At 54.5% G+C, this 15,036-nt stretch overlaps 1 protein-coding gene across 4 annotated transcripts in view; it reads left to right on the top strand.

The window, feature by feature from the left end:
• FOXP4 (forkhead box P4) overlaps positions 1–15,036 on the top strand; it is a 58,257-nt gene that overhangs the window by 6,122 nt on the left and 37,099 nt on the right. For all 4 annotated transcript variants that reach the window (XM_063177945.1, XM_063177946.1, XM_063177947.1 and 1 more), the window contains exon 2: positions 12,861–13,080. In XM_063177945.1, coding sequence (XP_063034015.1) covers positions 12,877–13,080 — 204 coding nt within the window. In that variant the 5' untranslated portion in view covers positions 12,861–12,876. The remainder of the gene's footprint in view (positions 1–12,860; positions 13,081–15,036) is intronic.

Raw genomic sequence — 15,036 nt, 5'->3', positions numbered from 1 at the left:
TGATCCCGAGTTCCCAGCAGTTCCTTCCATCTGGAGGCCCCTTGGGTTCACATTCCTGCCTCTCCCGAGTGTCTGCCATGCTTGGGAGTGGGGATTTGCCCTTCTGCAGGTGCTCCATGGCCCAGGGAGGGCTCATGGCACATCCCTTGGCATGGGGGTTCCAGCACGGGGCACCCCAGCTTGCCCACACCATCCTGGAGCTGCTGGGAGGGTGCTCCTGGAGCAGGGGGGACCCCACAGCCTGCAGGGACCTGGGGCTTCCTCGGCTCCTGGAGAAGGGAATGCCTGGCAGGGATGGCAGGGGACATGCCAGGATGGGGCACAGTGCCCCACTGCAGGCTCGGGAAAAGCTTCTGGGGCTCAGGGTGGGCACAGCGGGGTTGGAGGAGCCACAGCTTGTGGAGGAAATAACCCGGCAGAGCTGAAATTCTTGTTGAGAATTCAGAGTTTTGGGCTGATCTGGGCAGGAATATTGGGCGGAGACAATTCTGGGCAGGGAGAAGAGCTCCCCTGTGTCCCCTCTGTGTCCCTTGTCCCAGCAGTGGGAGGGAAATTCCCTGAGCGTGGGGCAGCTTGGATGGGGAAGAGAAACGCGGCATCACCAGGCCTGTTAGAAACAGAGGAGCAGCAAATAAAGGCACGGGGGGAAGCGTGCTGTAAGTTTTGAGGCAGGAAATGTTAATTTCGGAAATGAACGAAATGCCGGGCCGGGCAGAGCTGCAAAGCCCTGGGTTTTCAGCGAGGTGGATTCAGGTGGGATTATAAAGTCTCCAGCTTTGCCTTTCTCTGGGATTATTTCCTGAAAATTTACATTTCTCCTTTACACCCCAGCCTGCTTTCCCTGCAGCTTCCTGGGCGGATTTTTGTCCTGCTGGGATGGGGTTGGGTTTGTGGGCAGGGCAGGGTCCCCCATCCCCATCCCCTGCTGCCCTGCCCTGTGCTCAGCCCCTGCAGGGTTTGGGGTGTCAGGCTGCCACAGATGTTCCCCATTAATAAATCAAACCCTCAAAATCAACAAGAATTCTTAATTTGGAGCACAAAAGGGGCTCTTGTCACCTGCTGGATGGGTAAAGCTGGGGAATGAGGAGGAGGAGGAGGGTGCTGCTCCTGTTCATCCCTTTGCTCCCAGCTTGTCTCAGCCTCTTGGAACTCACAGCGTGGGGTTCTCATCCTCAGTTCTGCCTCTCTGGCAGGACCCGTTCTTGTCCCTCTGTCCCCAAGGCACTCAGGGTTTGTAGGGGGTCTGGGTTTGGCAGCAGAGCCCTTGTTGTCCCATGGAGGTGAAGGAGAGGAAGAATTGGGGCAGATCTCTGTAATTTTGGCTTTTTGTGCATGTTGGGGAAGAGAGACTCCCTCAATTTGCTCTCAAGAGAAACAAGTGAAGGGAAATGTCCAAAAATCCATCCTGGGAGAGGTGGGGGAGCGTGAGAAACCCTGGGAAGGGAATTCTGGCTGAGCTCTGCTCCCGAACACAGCACACCCTTCACTCCATCCCCTTTCCCCAAAGTGACAGCAGTGGGATTTGGGCTGGAACCGGGATTTCACTTTCCCAAAGTCAGACCCAGAGGTGCCGGGGGCTGCAGGGCCCAGCTCAGCCATTCCCATGGGACAGATCTCAGGGCTGGGCTCTGCATCCTGAGGGATGCTCAGGACCCTCTGGATGCAGCCACTGCCCTGTGTGGGCTATTCCCACTTCTCCTTTTAACCCAGGTTTTATTTATAAAATAATACAGGGCAGGGCTGTTCCTAAATCCATTGAAATCTTTCCCTTGATTCTGGTGGGCTCCCACTGAACAAATTCCCTTTTCCCTGGGAAGTGGAGCCACGGTTTCAAATCTGGGTCAGACTTTGGAGCTGTGGGAGCAGCCCATGGACCAAACCCCTCCTCATGCCTGCACCCATGGACCAAACCCCTCCTCATGCCTCATCCCACAGGTTTTCCAGCAGCCCCGACACCGGCACCGCTTGGAATCAGGAATGCTGGGGTGATCCCCCTGCTCTGTGGGGCTGGGGGTTTAAAATCCTCCCCGAGGAAGAGCGGGAACGCAGTGGGAGGGGGTTTGGCAGGTGAGGGGGTGGTTTGGGGGCTGCTGCTGGCTCTGGGAGGGTCGGTGCTTGCTGCTCCCTCGTGTCCCCACCGTGCCGGAGCAGGGGATGCGTTGGGAGCGCTGCATCCTCTGTAAAATTCCAGCTGTAAATTTGGGATGCAGACAGGGCTGTGCCCGTCCCTCTGGGAAAAGGATGGAGGGACACAGCCCTGTCCTCTCAGAGGGGACAAACAGCTCCTTCCTCTGCAGCCTGGGTCCTTCCCAAGCGCTCGGGGAACGAGCACAAATTGCTGGGTTTATCTGGAGGTTTAAATAATGATAGGGGGGTTGAAAACTCCTGGCAGTGGGCAGGAGAGGACATGGGGGACACAGGGATGTGGCTCGTGTCCCTGAGGGATTTGGTGTCCCCAGCTGTTGTCTGATTCCCCCACAGTTTGTCTGATTCTGTATCCCGGTGTTGTCGCCTTCCCTCGGCACAATGTGATGATTTTTGGTTTGGGGACAACAGGAGACATCCCCCGGCTTGGTACCCGGCCTGTGACAGCCCCTGTGACACCATGTCCTGCAGTGGGTGATGTCAGTGCTCTGTGCCCACCCAGGGACAGCCTGGGGACAGTTCTGTGTGCCCACGGGAGATGTGGGCAGAGGATGTGAGCGGATTGTGGAGGAGCGGTGCCAGCGGGGCCTCGGGGGCTGTGCTGTGCCTGCCCGGGGACAAAGGTGACACCCAGAGGGCGGGCACCCAGCCCAAGGTGGGCACCCTCACCTGTGCCCCCGTGCCAGAGCCCTCAGCTCTGGGATGTTTTTGGGATCTCCCCTAAAACAGCAGCTTCCAGTTGTCTGCTGGTGAGTCCTGCTCAGGCAGGGGACGCGCTGGGAGCCAGGTGGGCACTGAGGACCTCAAACCTCTCCTTGCCCCAGCACCCCAGGGTGCCCACAGGACTGCAGGAGGGTGACAGCAGTTGGTGAATCATTATTTAATATTTTTAAAGGATGAGGGTTATTTTTAGGAGGGGTGGAGGGAGCCCAATTCCTGGGAATAATCCCTGGGATTTGCAGGGTGCTCGGTGTCCCACGGCTCTGGGAAGGTGCTGGGCTTTCCTTGGCCACCGAGCTGGAGCAGCAGCAGCCACCTGGGGGCCAGGACACCCTAAAGTTTGGCTTCAGGACCTCAGCAATGCCAGGAGGACAAGCAGGGATTGAGGACATGGATTCCCCCTTGCCCAGCTCTGTCCCAGTCCAGCAGGATGTGCTGGGTTTGAAGACGCCGCTGTCGCTGAGCTCTGGGGATGCTCGGGAGCCTGGATGGATCAGCACGACCTGGGAGTGCTGAGAGTGACCCTGGAGTGATGCTGTGGGACCAGAGCCCTTCCCTGTGTGCCAGGCTGGCATCCAGAGGGACGCTGGAGCTGTGGCAGAGCTTTGCTGCCATCCCTGTGGGATCCATCCACGCTGGGACAGGCCGCGCCTCCCGGATTCCCCATGGAAGAGCCACAGAGGGGGATATTCCTGAAAAGAGGGCATCCTAAAAAGAGGATATTCTTAGGAAGAGGATATTCTTAGGAAGAGGACATTCCTGGGAAGAGGATGTGGTGGCTGGACGTGGCTCATCCAGATGACACCAAGAAGGGCACCACAGTGACCTCCTGATTTCAGCACAGAGTCCTGGTGAAAAGCGCTTCCCGCAGCCAAGGGATGCTCCTGCTTCTCCTGCTCTCTTCCCAAGGCCTCAAATATGGAATGCAGCACCCACTCCCCTCCGTGGGCACCCAGCAGCATTCCCAGATCCCAGCACAGCCCTGCTGAACACGCTGCTACCCACATTTTAGGGGAGAAATCTGCGGGGTTATTCCAGAGCCGCGTTCGTCTGCGGGGCTGGGTTTGCTCCGTGGGGGTGGCAGGTGCCCAGAGGAACCAGGAGATGCTGAGGCTGGCCGTGGAGAAGCCAGGCTGTGCAGGAATAAAATCAGGGAAGCTGTTTGGAAGTGTGGAACCAGGCTCTGGCAGGGCTGAGAGACGGATCCAGCCTCGGGTCACGCTGCCTCCGACTGGGATGCGAAGAAAAATGGACTTCAGACCAGGAGTTTGAAAATGCCCAAGGACAGTTCTTGCCCCCGTTGCTTTTTTTCTGCTCCCTCCTCATGAGCAGCACAATTTCTGGATGGAAACCAGGCCTCTTCCTGCATAGGAATGGGATTTGCCGTGGAAAGCATCGGGGAGTGCGTTAACCAGAGCGTTTTCCGGACGAATTTTTGCACAGACACGACGGAGTCTGGGAAAACTTGTGGCGTCCGAGTTCCTCCCTCCTGCTCCATAGGTACCATGCCTGTTTTTCCCTCCCCTCTGGATTATTTGAAGGCCAGGAGAGACGTCTAGCAACTTCCAGTCTGACTCCCCACGAACTCAGCTGGGAAATTTCACTCGGGGTAGGACGTGAGAGGCCGAGCCCGAGCCCTGGCATCCAGAGTGTCCCTCACCTGCTCCAGGGCATTTCTTCCTCCCTGGCTCCATCCTTGCCGTTTTCAACCTCTCCTGATGGGGTGGGGAGCGGGGAGCCCCTGGAGTTTGGGGTTTATTTTGATTTAAGAGCTTCCCCCATCGCTCCCCTTTTCCGGGAGCTTTCGCCTTCGCAGGGATCGAGTCGGGACATTTTCCTGTGTCCCTGCTCTTCCTCACTGCCACAGGGCACTGTCCTTGAGCCTCCATCCAAGAGGAAGATGCCTCCTCTTCCTCAGGTGTCCCAGGCTCTGGGAGGCAGGTGTGGGACCATCCTGGCTGGGAACAGAGAAGATTTTGGCCGGAGCTTTCCGTGTGCTCCGGGCGGGATGAGGGCTCTGGTGTCTGCAGCAGGAGTTCCAGGTGGGATTTGCACCAGGGGGATGTGTCCCCAGTGTGTGAATTTTACAAAAAAAGTGTGAGCTGGGCACTGGGCGTGTGGGTGAGGCTTGAACCGAGCTGGGATTTACGGGGAGATGCTGGAAAAACCTTTGGGAAACTGGTGTGGGTGATGCCGTGTTGGTTACAGCTCTATCCCACGCCAGCAATGGGAGCTGCTGGCAATTATTTAAATGGGATTTTGGGGGGATTGTGCTGAAAACCTCATCCCAAATCCTAAAACCCTCATCCCATGTGGAAACACAGAGCGATGGATGGGAGTTGAGCGTGATGGGAATCTCACTTTATCCTGTGGGTTTGGGATTTTTTTTCCCTGGGAGTTTGGAGGGATTTTTTTTTTTTTTAATTTTGTTCCCTCTGAAATTTTTTCCCCACCATCTTCATTATCATTTTTGTTAATTAGATTGTGCTGGGAAACAGTCTCTATTGAAAAGCAAAAAAGCTCTGAGATGGGTTTTTCCAAGTGCGGCTGCGTTCCGGGGCTGGGAGAAGGACGGGGAGTGGGGGAGAGCTTGAAAGAAATATAATTTTTTTAAAAAAATAATTTCTTCATAAAGCTCTTTAAAAAGAAAACCCCGGGCCCCCTTCCCCCACCACGGCCACCTCCCCTCTTCCCCCACCCTCCCCAATTAAACGATTTGAATTTCCACGTTAACCGCTTGGTGCTTCCTCGGCGCCTCAGATGATTAGAAAGGGATATTCATTTATGCCTTTTAAACGCCGCCCCGATTAAAATCAGAGAGATTTTTTCCTTCATCAAAATCTAACATCCTTGAAAAATTAATTTGATGCCTCTTGTTATCAATTAATTGAATCTCGTTGGGAGAGAGGCTCGTGCGGCGGGTGGTTGGAGCCGGCCCTTCTGTTCTTAGTTGCTTTCCCCCCTCTCCGCTCCCTTCCGCTGCTTCCAAACACTGGGACATTATAAAACTCGGCCTTTTCTCTCTCTTTTTTTTTTTTTTTTTAATTTTATTTTAAATATATTATTTTTACTCATCTCATAAAATAAAATAAATGAATAAAACTTGCTCTCGCTCTCTCTCTCTCTCTGTCTCTCCCCGCCCTCATCCTCCATTCCCCCCGAGTTCCTCTCGGATGAAAGACCCTTTTTTCCCTTCCTTTCTCTCATCCCTCTTTCCTATAACTTCTGAGAAAGAAAAGTTTGGGCTTTCAGCAATTTCTCGGCGGCCAAGGTCCGTCTTTCTTCCTTTCTTTAACGGGGGATATTGGATATTTCATTTGAATCTCCTTTTTTTCAATTAAAAGTGCCCCGTTCCTTCTCTTCCAGCTGCTCCATTCTCCTGCCCTGGCTCGGCAGCAGGAGAAGCGATTTTCCTTTCTTTAATATTTCAGCTCTTCCCCTGAGACGGGCTGCCTGCCTTATTTTTTTTTTTTTTAATAGACTTTTTCTCCCTCTATTAAACTTTTCCAATCTTCATCCCTTTATTTTTTTTCCCTTCCCACCTCTTTAAACAAAAAAAAAAAAAAAAGAAAAAAAAACACCAAAAAAAAAAATCTAGGAAAAGTTATAAAATGGGAAGAACTGGGTCATTCAGGAAGTTATTGAAATAACTTCAAAATTAGGCTTCACTTTCACTCTCCTTGGAGTGGTTCTGCCTTTGGGTGCAGTCTCCTCGCTGGTGGCTCTGTTATTGATGTCCAGGTGGGAATTTGGGGTTGGAGGTGTTGGGGGATCCCCCAGATGAGAGCAGAGAGGTGGTTTTGGGGTTTCTTTGGGGGAATGGTGTGGGATTTGGTGGTGGTGTCCCCTCCAAGGGCTCCTCAGGGATGGTGAGGGGATGTGTCCCCCAGCCCGGTGCCCTAAGGGGGGATTTGGTGTCAGGAGCCCGGTGTCACCTCCCCCTGTGCACTGTCCCCTCACTTCTTGTGGCTTTGGGATGTGACAGGTGAGAGGCTCTCCCAGCCCCACCTGTCCTCACTGAGGGCCTCTCCTGCTCCTCTTGGTGGGGTCACCAAGGGTTTTGGGGCTGGGGAGAGGGTGACCCTGATCCCTGTGCACGGAAGGGAGTTTTGGGATCTTTAAATTCCCATTTGGATGGTGTTGGGCTGAAGGAAAGCAAGTTTTTAGGGGGATGAGAAATGAGGGGATGCAGGGCTGGCACTGGCACTGTGGTGGCTGATGTGGCTTCATGGGGACGTCCTGGATTTTGGGAAGTTCAGTGGGAATCCTGCAGGATTTGGGCACTGGGCCTGCATCCCAGACTGATGGGACAGAGGTGCCAGGCCTGTATCCTGGCATGATGGGACACAGGTGCTGGTCCTGCATCCCAAACTGATGGGACACAGGTACCGAACCTTTATCCTGTCCCACTGGGACACAGAAACTGGTTCTGCATTCCATCCTGATGGGACACAGGTGTTGGACCTTCAGCCACACCTGATGGGGCACAGATACCAAAAGTGCGTCCCTGCCTGGTGGGAAGCAGGTTCTGGATCTGCATCCTGACCTGATGGGACACAGGCATTGGACCTACATCCCAACCTAACGGGGCTTTGGTACCAGACCTTCATCCTGACACACTGGGACGTGGATACCAGACCTGCATCCCCACCTGATGGGGCACTGGTACCAGACCTGCATCCTGACCCATTGGGACACAAGTTCTGGATCTGCGTCCCAACCTGATGGGGTTTGGGTGCCAAACCTTCATCCTGACCCACTGGGATGTGGATACCAGACGTGCATCCCACTGTGATGGGACACAAGTGCTGGATCTGCATCCTGACCCATTGGGACGTGGATACCAGACCTGCATCCCCACCTGATGGGACACAGGTGGTGGACCTTCATGGTGGCCCACAGGCTGCTCCATCACCCCAGCAGTGATCCAGAGACCTCCAGCACCCACCGAGGGGCTGTCCCCGGGTCCCCACGTGTGGTGGCTCCGGAGCAGCGAGGTGGGAGCCCCGTGCTCCACGTCACTATTTAATTAGACGTCCCTGATTAACAAAACTTGGCGTTAGGCTTCCTCCTGCCCTCATCTTTCCTGGCTCCGAATCAATGGCTTTGATATGCTAATTAGGGAGTAATTTAATTTCAAAAGGCCGCAATTAACAAGGGTGTTGTGGACATGCTGTAGTTAAGCGGCGTAATCTAATTTGCATTAGTAACAAGCAGGGACTAATTAGAAGCTTAATTAGACACTTAGACGGCTCTTGTGTTTACTTTCTTAATGAGATGGAGTGGGGTTCCTTTTTTTTTTTAATCTTTTCAAGAGCACAGCGAGGGAAGCAGGGATGGAGCAGGATGGGGCAGCCGGGCACGCGCTCCAGGATGGAGCAGCAGCCCCACGGTGCCAACACCGGCCTGGCCACCTCCAGCCGGTCCCACACCCACTCTGGGAGAGGTTTTGTGTTCCTGGAAGCTTGGAAGGGAGCGGGAGAGGTGCCAGGCAGGTATTGGTGTCTCTGGGAATGTGTGGGATCTCCTGTGGGGTTGGCTGCACTTGGGGCAGCTCTGGAGAGCAAAGGATGCTCCGGGGGTGACAGGTTCTGGAGAGGCAGGTGGGGCTTGCCAGGAGCACAGGAACCATCCCAGGCTTTCCCACATTGGAGTCCTCACAATTCCAGGTGCTCCCCAGCTCTCTGATCCGAGGATCCCCCATTTTGGGGGCAGGAGAACCTCGCTGTGGCTCTCAGCAAAGGCTCCTCGCTGCCTGCCTGTCCCTGGTGCCCACGAGTGTGGCTGGGCTGGGCTGGCCCCGAGGCAGGTGAGGAGAGCCAGGGGGTGAAGGTGAAGCACCAGAGGTTGGCTCTTCCCAAAGAAGTTGCTGGGAGCGAGATGAAAGTGGGAGATGAAAGTGCCCAGAGGTGAGATCCCATTAAAGCAGTGCCTGGGCTTAGCCGGTCCCTGGTTCCTTAAATATCTTCTAATTTACAGTAATGCTCCGGATTCGTCTCAGCTCCCCCAGACTTTTATTTTAATCCCCTTTCCACATTTCCATGTGTTTATGTGTTAATTAAAGGGTAAAAAGCCACTCTTGGAGCAATGCTGGGCTGCTGCTTCTCTTCCAGCGAAGCCTTTTAGGATTAGCAGCCGCTTCCTAAAGCCTGTCGGTGCCGGAGCAGGACGGGCAGGTTGCTCAACTTTCTGTAGCTGGGAGCAGATCCAGGGCCTGGCATCCAGCTTGCCTGAGTCCTCTTCTCCTTCCAGCTGTGCAGAGGAGCATCCTGCAGATTTCTGAGGGCTTGCTGGCTCTGTGCTCCTTGGGGATCCGCTGGTACCCAAGGCCTGCTCCCCTCTGTGTCCTGGCTAGGCTGGAGAAGGGAGGAGGGCTCTGGAATACTGCTTTGGGACTGGGAAAACTCTGAAATACTGCTTTGGGACTGGGATAACTCTGGAATACTGCTTTGGGACTGGGATAACTCTGAAATTCTACTTTGGGACTGGGATGTGGTGGGAAGGGTGGGAAACAGCCCCTGGAACCTCTCAGTGTCAGTTTGTGTGTCGCCTGTGCTGTCCCAGCTCATAGAAAGTTTTCCCAGTGCTGTTAAATCCTCATCCCTCCCTCGTGGGTAATGGTTTAGGAGCTCTTGGAGTTTGTGGCTGGGGACACTCAGGGCAGGGTAACCCACGGTGGTTGGGGATGGGGGCTCAAGGACAGGGACAGCAGGGTGGAGGTGACACCGGGTCAGTGCACGGCCCACGAAGGGCAGCCCAAAATTACGGAGCTGTCGAGGATAATGAAAAATAGGGAAAGCTGCTGAAATTGGTGTTGGGGCAGTGGTTTCTGAGGAGCTCGTGGTGTGGCTGTGGCTGTTCCAGCAGGTCCTGGAGGCTGGGAAGTGCCACTGAATTTTCCTGTGCTTGGAATCAGGTGGAGCAGTGGCATCGCTTGGAACGGGTCTGGATGGGCCAAAATTCCTTGTGAGTTTTTCTGGGGGGGGAAATCACTGCTTCACCCTGCTCTTGCTGCTCCTGAAATCCCACATCCATCGCTTCGAGCCCGTGGTTTTGGTCACCTCCGTGTTCATCCTTCCCTTCTGGAGGGCTCGGTGGCAGTGCCAGCTCCTGGCATGGCACACTCACGGTGTTCCCATGGGAATTGTGGCACAAGCAGTGGGAGCCGCATCCCCAGCCCCTCCCTCCCAGGGAAGCTCCGGGCATCCATCAGCCCGTTAATTGCGCTAATTAGAGAGTGCGGAGGTGTTAATTGGAAAACCCTGGGATCGTGCCTGTTTGCGGGAGGGATGGATGTCAATAAAGCGGGATTGATGGCTGGGATGCAGCGTGCTCCGCGCAGGTTAGCGGCGAGTCGGGGGATGTCAAGGAAATGTTACTGCTCAGATGAAGCAATTGTTAATTAAAAGCCGCGGTAATTAATACACCCTCGTTGCCATATGGTCCTGCCGAAGGCAGGGGGATTCGTTGCTCCGTTTGTAATTCTCCGTTTCCTTCCCTTTGTCCTGCGGAAGGTGCGTGGTTGGATAAAAGGGGGGAACAAAAAACGCGGAGCGGTGGTTCAGCGAGTCTGAAATGGTAATTAATGGTAATTAACGATCCATTTGTGCAGCTTCTGTTGCTGTTGCCGTTGGAGGGGGCTCCTCCCTCCCCTTTTAAGCAAACCCACCCTTCCCCTCTGGATGTGGGTGTTGTTGGATCTTCCCGCTGACTGTCTGGGCTCCGTCCCTGCCGCTGTGCCTGGGGGAAGGTCTGATCCTGCCGAGGAGGAGAATCCCTGGAACTCTGCGGGTGTTTGAACTGCGAGGGATGAGCAGCAGGAGCGGGGATGCTGCGGATCCCCCCCGGCTCTGTGCAGGGCTGCACGTGTGCTCTGGCATCGCTCAGCCCAGTTCTGCTCTTCCCACTCATCCCAGATCCGTCCTGGCTGGAAAAGTGCTTGTTGCTAATTTAAATCCAGTTTATAACCTCGCAGACACCCGGCTTCGTTTTCAGTTTTTCTTCTTCTTTAAGGTTTTGCGAAACTTTTTATAGGAATGGAAATATTTCCATTATTATGGTGATGACTTTCTTTTATGACTTCCCTAGCAGCGTTGTTGGGATCGCAGACACTGCAGCATCCCAGAGGGGTTTGGGAACGGGAAGTGGAGTTTTACAGGACTTGGAGAGGGAGCTCAGCTGGCCCGGTGTCCCCAGCTCCGGGAATCACCCTGGCTGCAGGAATCTGCTCCAGCATCCCGCCTCTGGCAGGGGCTGGAACCACCAGAGCGAGCCCACGGCTCCTCCACCAGCAGAGATTTCCTCCTAATTCCCAACAGTTAAACTCCAGTTTATGCCCGAAGCCAGGAAAGTTTTATATCCTTTCCAAAACTGTCTCTTTTTTTTATTATTTTTTTTCCCCCTTTTTTAATACTTCCTGTTGTAACTCTGGATATTCCTGTTCTCCATGTAAAAGTGAAATCCCTGCTGGAATCCTGATGAGTTTCTGACCCTGGTGATGCCGTTCGAGGGTCGGACACGAAGCGTTCCCCGTGGGCCCTTGTGGATTTCAGAGGGAAAACGGGAATAGGAACAGCAATAATTTCCTATTTCTGAACTTGAAATCCTTGAAATTCAAAGTGGGGAAGGAAATAGTGTAGTTTCGAGGAAAGAGTGAGGGGTTTATTCCAGATTTTTGCTGCTAAGGTTGGAGCAGCTTCCCATCGTTGTGAAGCTGCTCCAACCAAATCCAAATCCCACTAATCCCCTTAACCTTGAGCTGTCCCACAGCCACCGGTGTGTCACCCCCAGAGCCCTGGGACAGTGGGAGGGAGCCAGGAGCTCCCCTTGGGAATGGATGTCACTCATATCCCCTGCGGAAATGACTTTTGAAATGCAGATAATCTCCAACATGCAAATGAGCAGCTCGCTGCTCCCTGTTTAATATGAATGATCAGCCCCTGAATAGCGATTATTACACGCCACATTTCAGCAATTATGTTGTTCCTGGTTTGTCTCGCTGCCTTTTGGGGTGTGGAGGGGGGAAATAGGGAAGAAAAGAGGGTGGAAAGAGAAAGGGGGGTGGTGTTTTTTCATCCCATCCCTCTGGTTTTGTTCCTGTCTTGTTCCAAACTCCGCGAGCGGCGGTGGGTGAGCGCTGAGCCCGTGCTGGTGGGATGGAGGGGTGTGGAAACAAAACTGCTTTTCCATGGAGGAAAACAAGTGTTGGGAAGGAGGGAGAGACCCTCACTCCTGGGTGGATTCTGTGCTGCCAGTTTTGTGTGTCAGGGCTGGATGTGGCAGAGAGCAGTGCTGGGTGTGCTGGTCCCGTTTTCTCCAGTACCAGCCCAAAACCAGGAGTTTCTCCTAGAAAAAGGCACCTTCAGCTTCACAACCACCAACCTGCCACTCATCCGAGCCCACTGAGCAAAAACTGGGAGAAGGGAAGGATTTTCCAGTCTTGGTTTTGCTGGGCTCTCGTTCCCACATCCCAGCTCTGCCGTTCCTCTGGGTTTCCTCAGCCTGGCACCTCCTGCCCGGTGGTTTTTCCAGCTGGGAAGTGGTGGTTTGCTGGGAGATGAAGCACTTGGAGGGAATGTTTTGACTTTGTTAGGATTTTCAGGGTGGAATATGAGGTGCAGGCTCTCTGTGTCTCGCTGGGGCTTCGGGTGTGCTCTCGCCATGAAGTACTTTGCGATTTGGGGAAAAACAAACGGATTCCTGGAGCTCTGTGTCTCGCTGGGGCTTCAGGTGTGCTCTCACCATGAAATTTGGGGAAAACAAACGAATTCCTGGAGCTCAGTGCCCCGCACCAGGCTCAGGGAAAGCTGGAATTGTGGGTTTTCCTAAGGACTGGGTCGCACTTGCTTTGCCTAGGGGCGTGCACCGTGTTTGCAGCAGCTCCCCGTTTATTTTTTTGGGGTGCGAACCGAACGCGACTAAAACCCAACGCGGTTTGACACCCATCCCACCGGGATCTCAGCCCCCGTTCTCAGGCTCTTCTCTCCCCTCTCCAGGTCCTGCTAGCGAGTCATGATGGTTGAATCTGCCTCGGAGACGATCCGCTCGACGCCCTCGGCGCAGAACGGGGTGAGCAGCCTCAGCAATCAGCCCGATGCCGGCGGCGGCGGCGGCAGCGGGGGCGGCCCCGGGGGCGGCAGCCGCGACGGAGCCGCCGGAGCCGAGGCCAACGGAGAGATGAGCCCCGTGGAGCTCCTGCACTTCCAGCAGCAGCAGGTAATGCAGGCTGGCCTGTTCCTTCAAGCCCCGCTTGCACGGGCAGCGGGGTTCCGCAAGGATGCGGTTTGGGGCCAGCATTGGGTTTTGCCGCGATTTGTACTCGGGGTTGGGTTCCACCAGGTTTGGCCATTCGTGGTTGAGGTGCCCCAAAAATCAAGGGGTTTGTCCTTGTCCCACGTGCCTTGGGAGGCAGAGCCCACCTATCCAAACCTGTTCCTTCAAAGCTGGCTTGCACAGGCAGCGGGGTCCTGCAAGGATGCGGTTTGGGGACAGCATTGGGTTTTGCCGCGATTTGTACTCAGGGTTGGGCTGCACTAGGTTTGGCCATTCGTGGTCGAGTGCCCCAAAAATCAAGGGTTTGTCCCTGTCCTACATGCCTTGGGAAGCAGAGCCCATCCATCCAAACCTGCTGGTTTTTTTCCTGCCTGCTCTGCCCGCCATCAATCCACGGGGCTGAGACACCAAAAACTTTGGCTGTAACACAAGGAGCAGGTCCTGCCTGAGAGGATTTTGGTTTTCCAGGAGCTGCTTTCCCATTCCCAGCACTCCTGGAGATTGAACCTCACCCACAGGACACGTGTGACAGTGACACGTGTGTGCAGCAGCTCTGGATGTGCCCCTGGGGTAGCCCCTGCCACACACGTGTCCCCTCTCAGCCCTGAGGACGTGCCTGCAGCTTACCTTTCCAAACAAACTTTGGCGAAAAAACATCAATTTCCCTGCTCAGCTACTAAATAAGGCAATGATCCCTCTCCTCGTACGGAGATCGCCTCCCTGAGCCATAAATTCCAGCGTGAAAGCTGTAAAAAATTGCTGTGTCTGATACTTTAGTAGGGAGTGCTGTAAATCCATTACCTGGATAACAGGCGTTCCGCACGCCGCTAAGCCCCTGTTCCCCGCATGCAAAGGGTAATCATGCGTGTAATGCTGCTGCCAGTGCCCCTCTGAGGAGCTCCCTGCCCTCCCTCCTGGAATTCCAGCGGATAACGGGAGATCTGTGTGTCCCCCCAGCCAAAAAGATGCAAATCGTGGCTGTGAAATGGGGGGATCTCCTCCAGAAAATCAGGATTTTCGTCCTTGTGGATTCTCCTGGTTCATGCTGATGTTTCGTTTCACCCCTGTGTTGTTTCTCCTGGTGGGAAGCTGGCTGGCCATGTGGGATTGTTAAAGCAGAGGGTTTGGTGTCACTTGGGTTTTGTTTTTTTTCCAAAAATACCAAGTGACACCTCCAGCGACAGCACCTGGGGAAGGAAGGGGGAGAACCCATCCCGAGGATTATCCATCTTCCTGCTTCAGGGAGCGGGCTGAGCACCAGCTGGGGTCAGGAATAAATGTCCCCACAGCGGAGTTTTGGACAATTAGGTGCTTGATGGAGGCTTTGCTCCATCCCCGGGAGCACCCAGCGTTCTGCCCGGGTGTTTGGATGGCTGGGCTGCTCCGTGTGCTCTCTCCCTCATCCTGGAATGGCAGCTCTCCATCCTGATTCTCTTTGAGCTTTATGAAATCCCTCCAAGAAACCTTGGGAAGCCTGCAGGGGTGGGGGTTTGATCCTGGTGACCCCAAAGCTCTGTGTCTGTGGGGATTTCTGTGCCCAGATTCCATTTTTGACCTTTTCCAGTGCCTGTCACCTCGCTGTTTATACAAGTGTGAGGCCAGACAGGTCTTGGCAGGGAATTTTTGGGTTAAAGCTGCTCTCCAAGGGTGCTGCCTCGAGGTGGGTGAGATGTTGAGGCCATGGGGGTGTTTGTGGGGTGCTCAGAGACCTTGTTGTGGGGTGTCCCTGGAGCAAGGATTGCTGAGACGGGGTCACCCAGGTCTCAACATCCATCCATCCATCCATCCATCCGTCCATCCATCCATCCATCCATCCATCCTCATCCCTCCCAATCCATGCCACTTCACAGAGAGCCTGGAAGGGGAGAGCAGGGTGGAAAGGGCATCGCCTCTCCTTCC

The sequence above is a fragment of the Melospiza melodia genome, chromosome 28 (genome assembly GCF_035770615.1).
Source record: "Melospiza melodia melodia isolate bMelMel2 chromosome 28, bMelMel2.pri, whole genome shotgun sequence".
Lineage (NCBI taxonomy): Eukaryota > Metazoa > Chordata > Aves > Passeriformes > Passerellidae > Melospiza > Melospiza melodia.
Note: the sequence above shows the minus strand (reverse complement) of the source record. Positions and strands in the feature narration are given on the sequence as shown.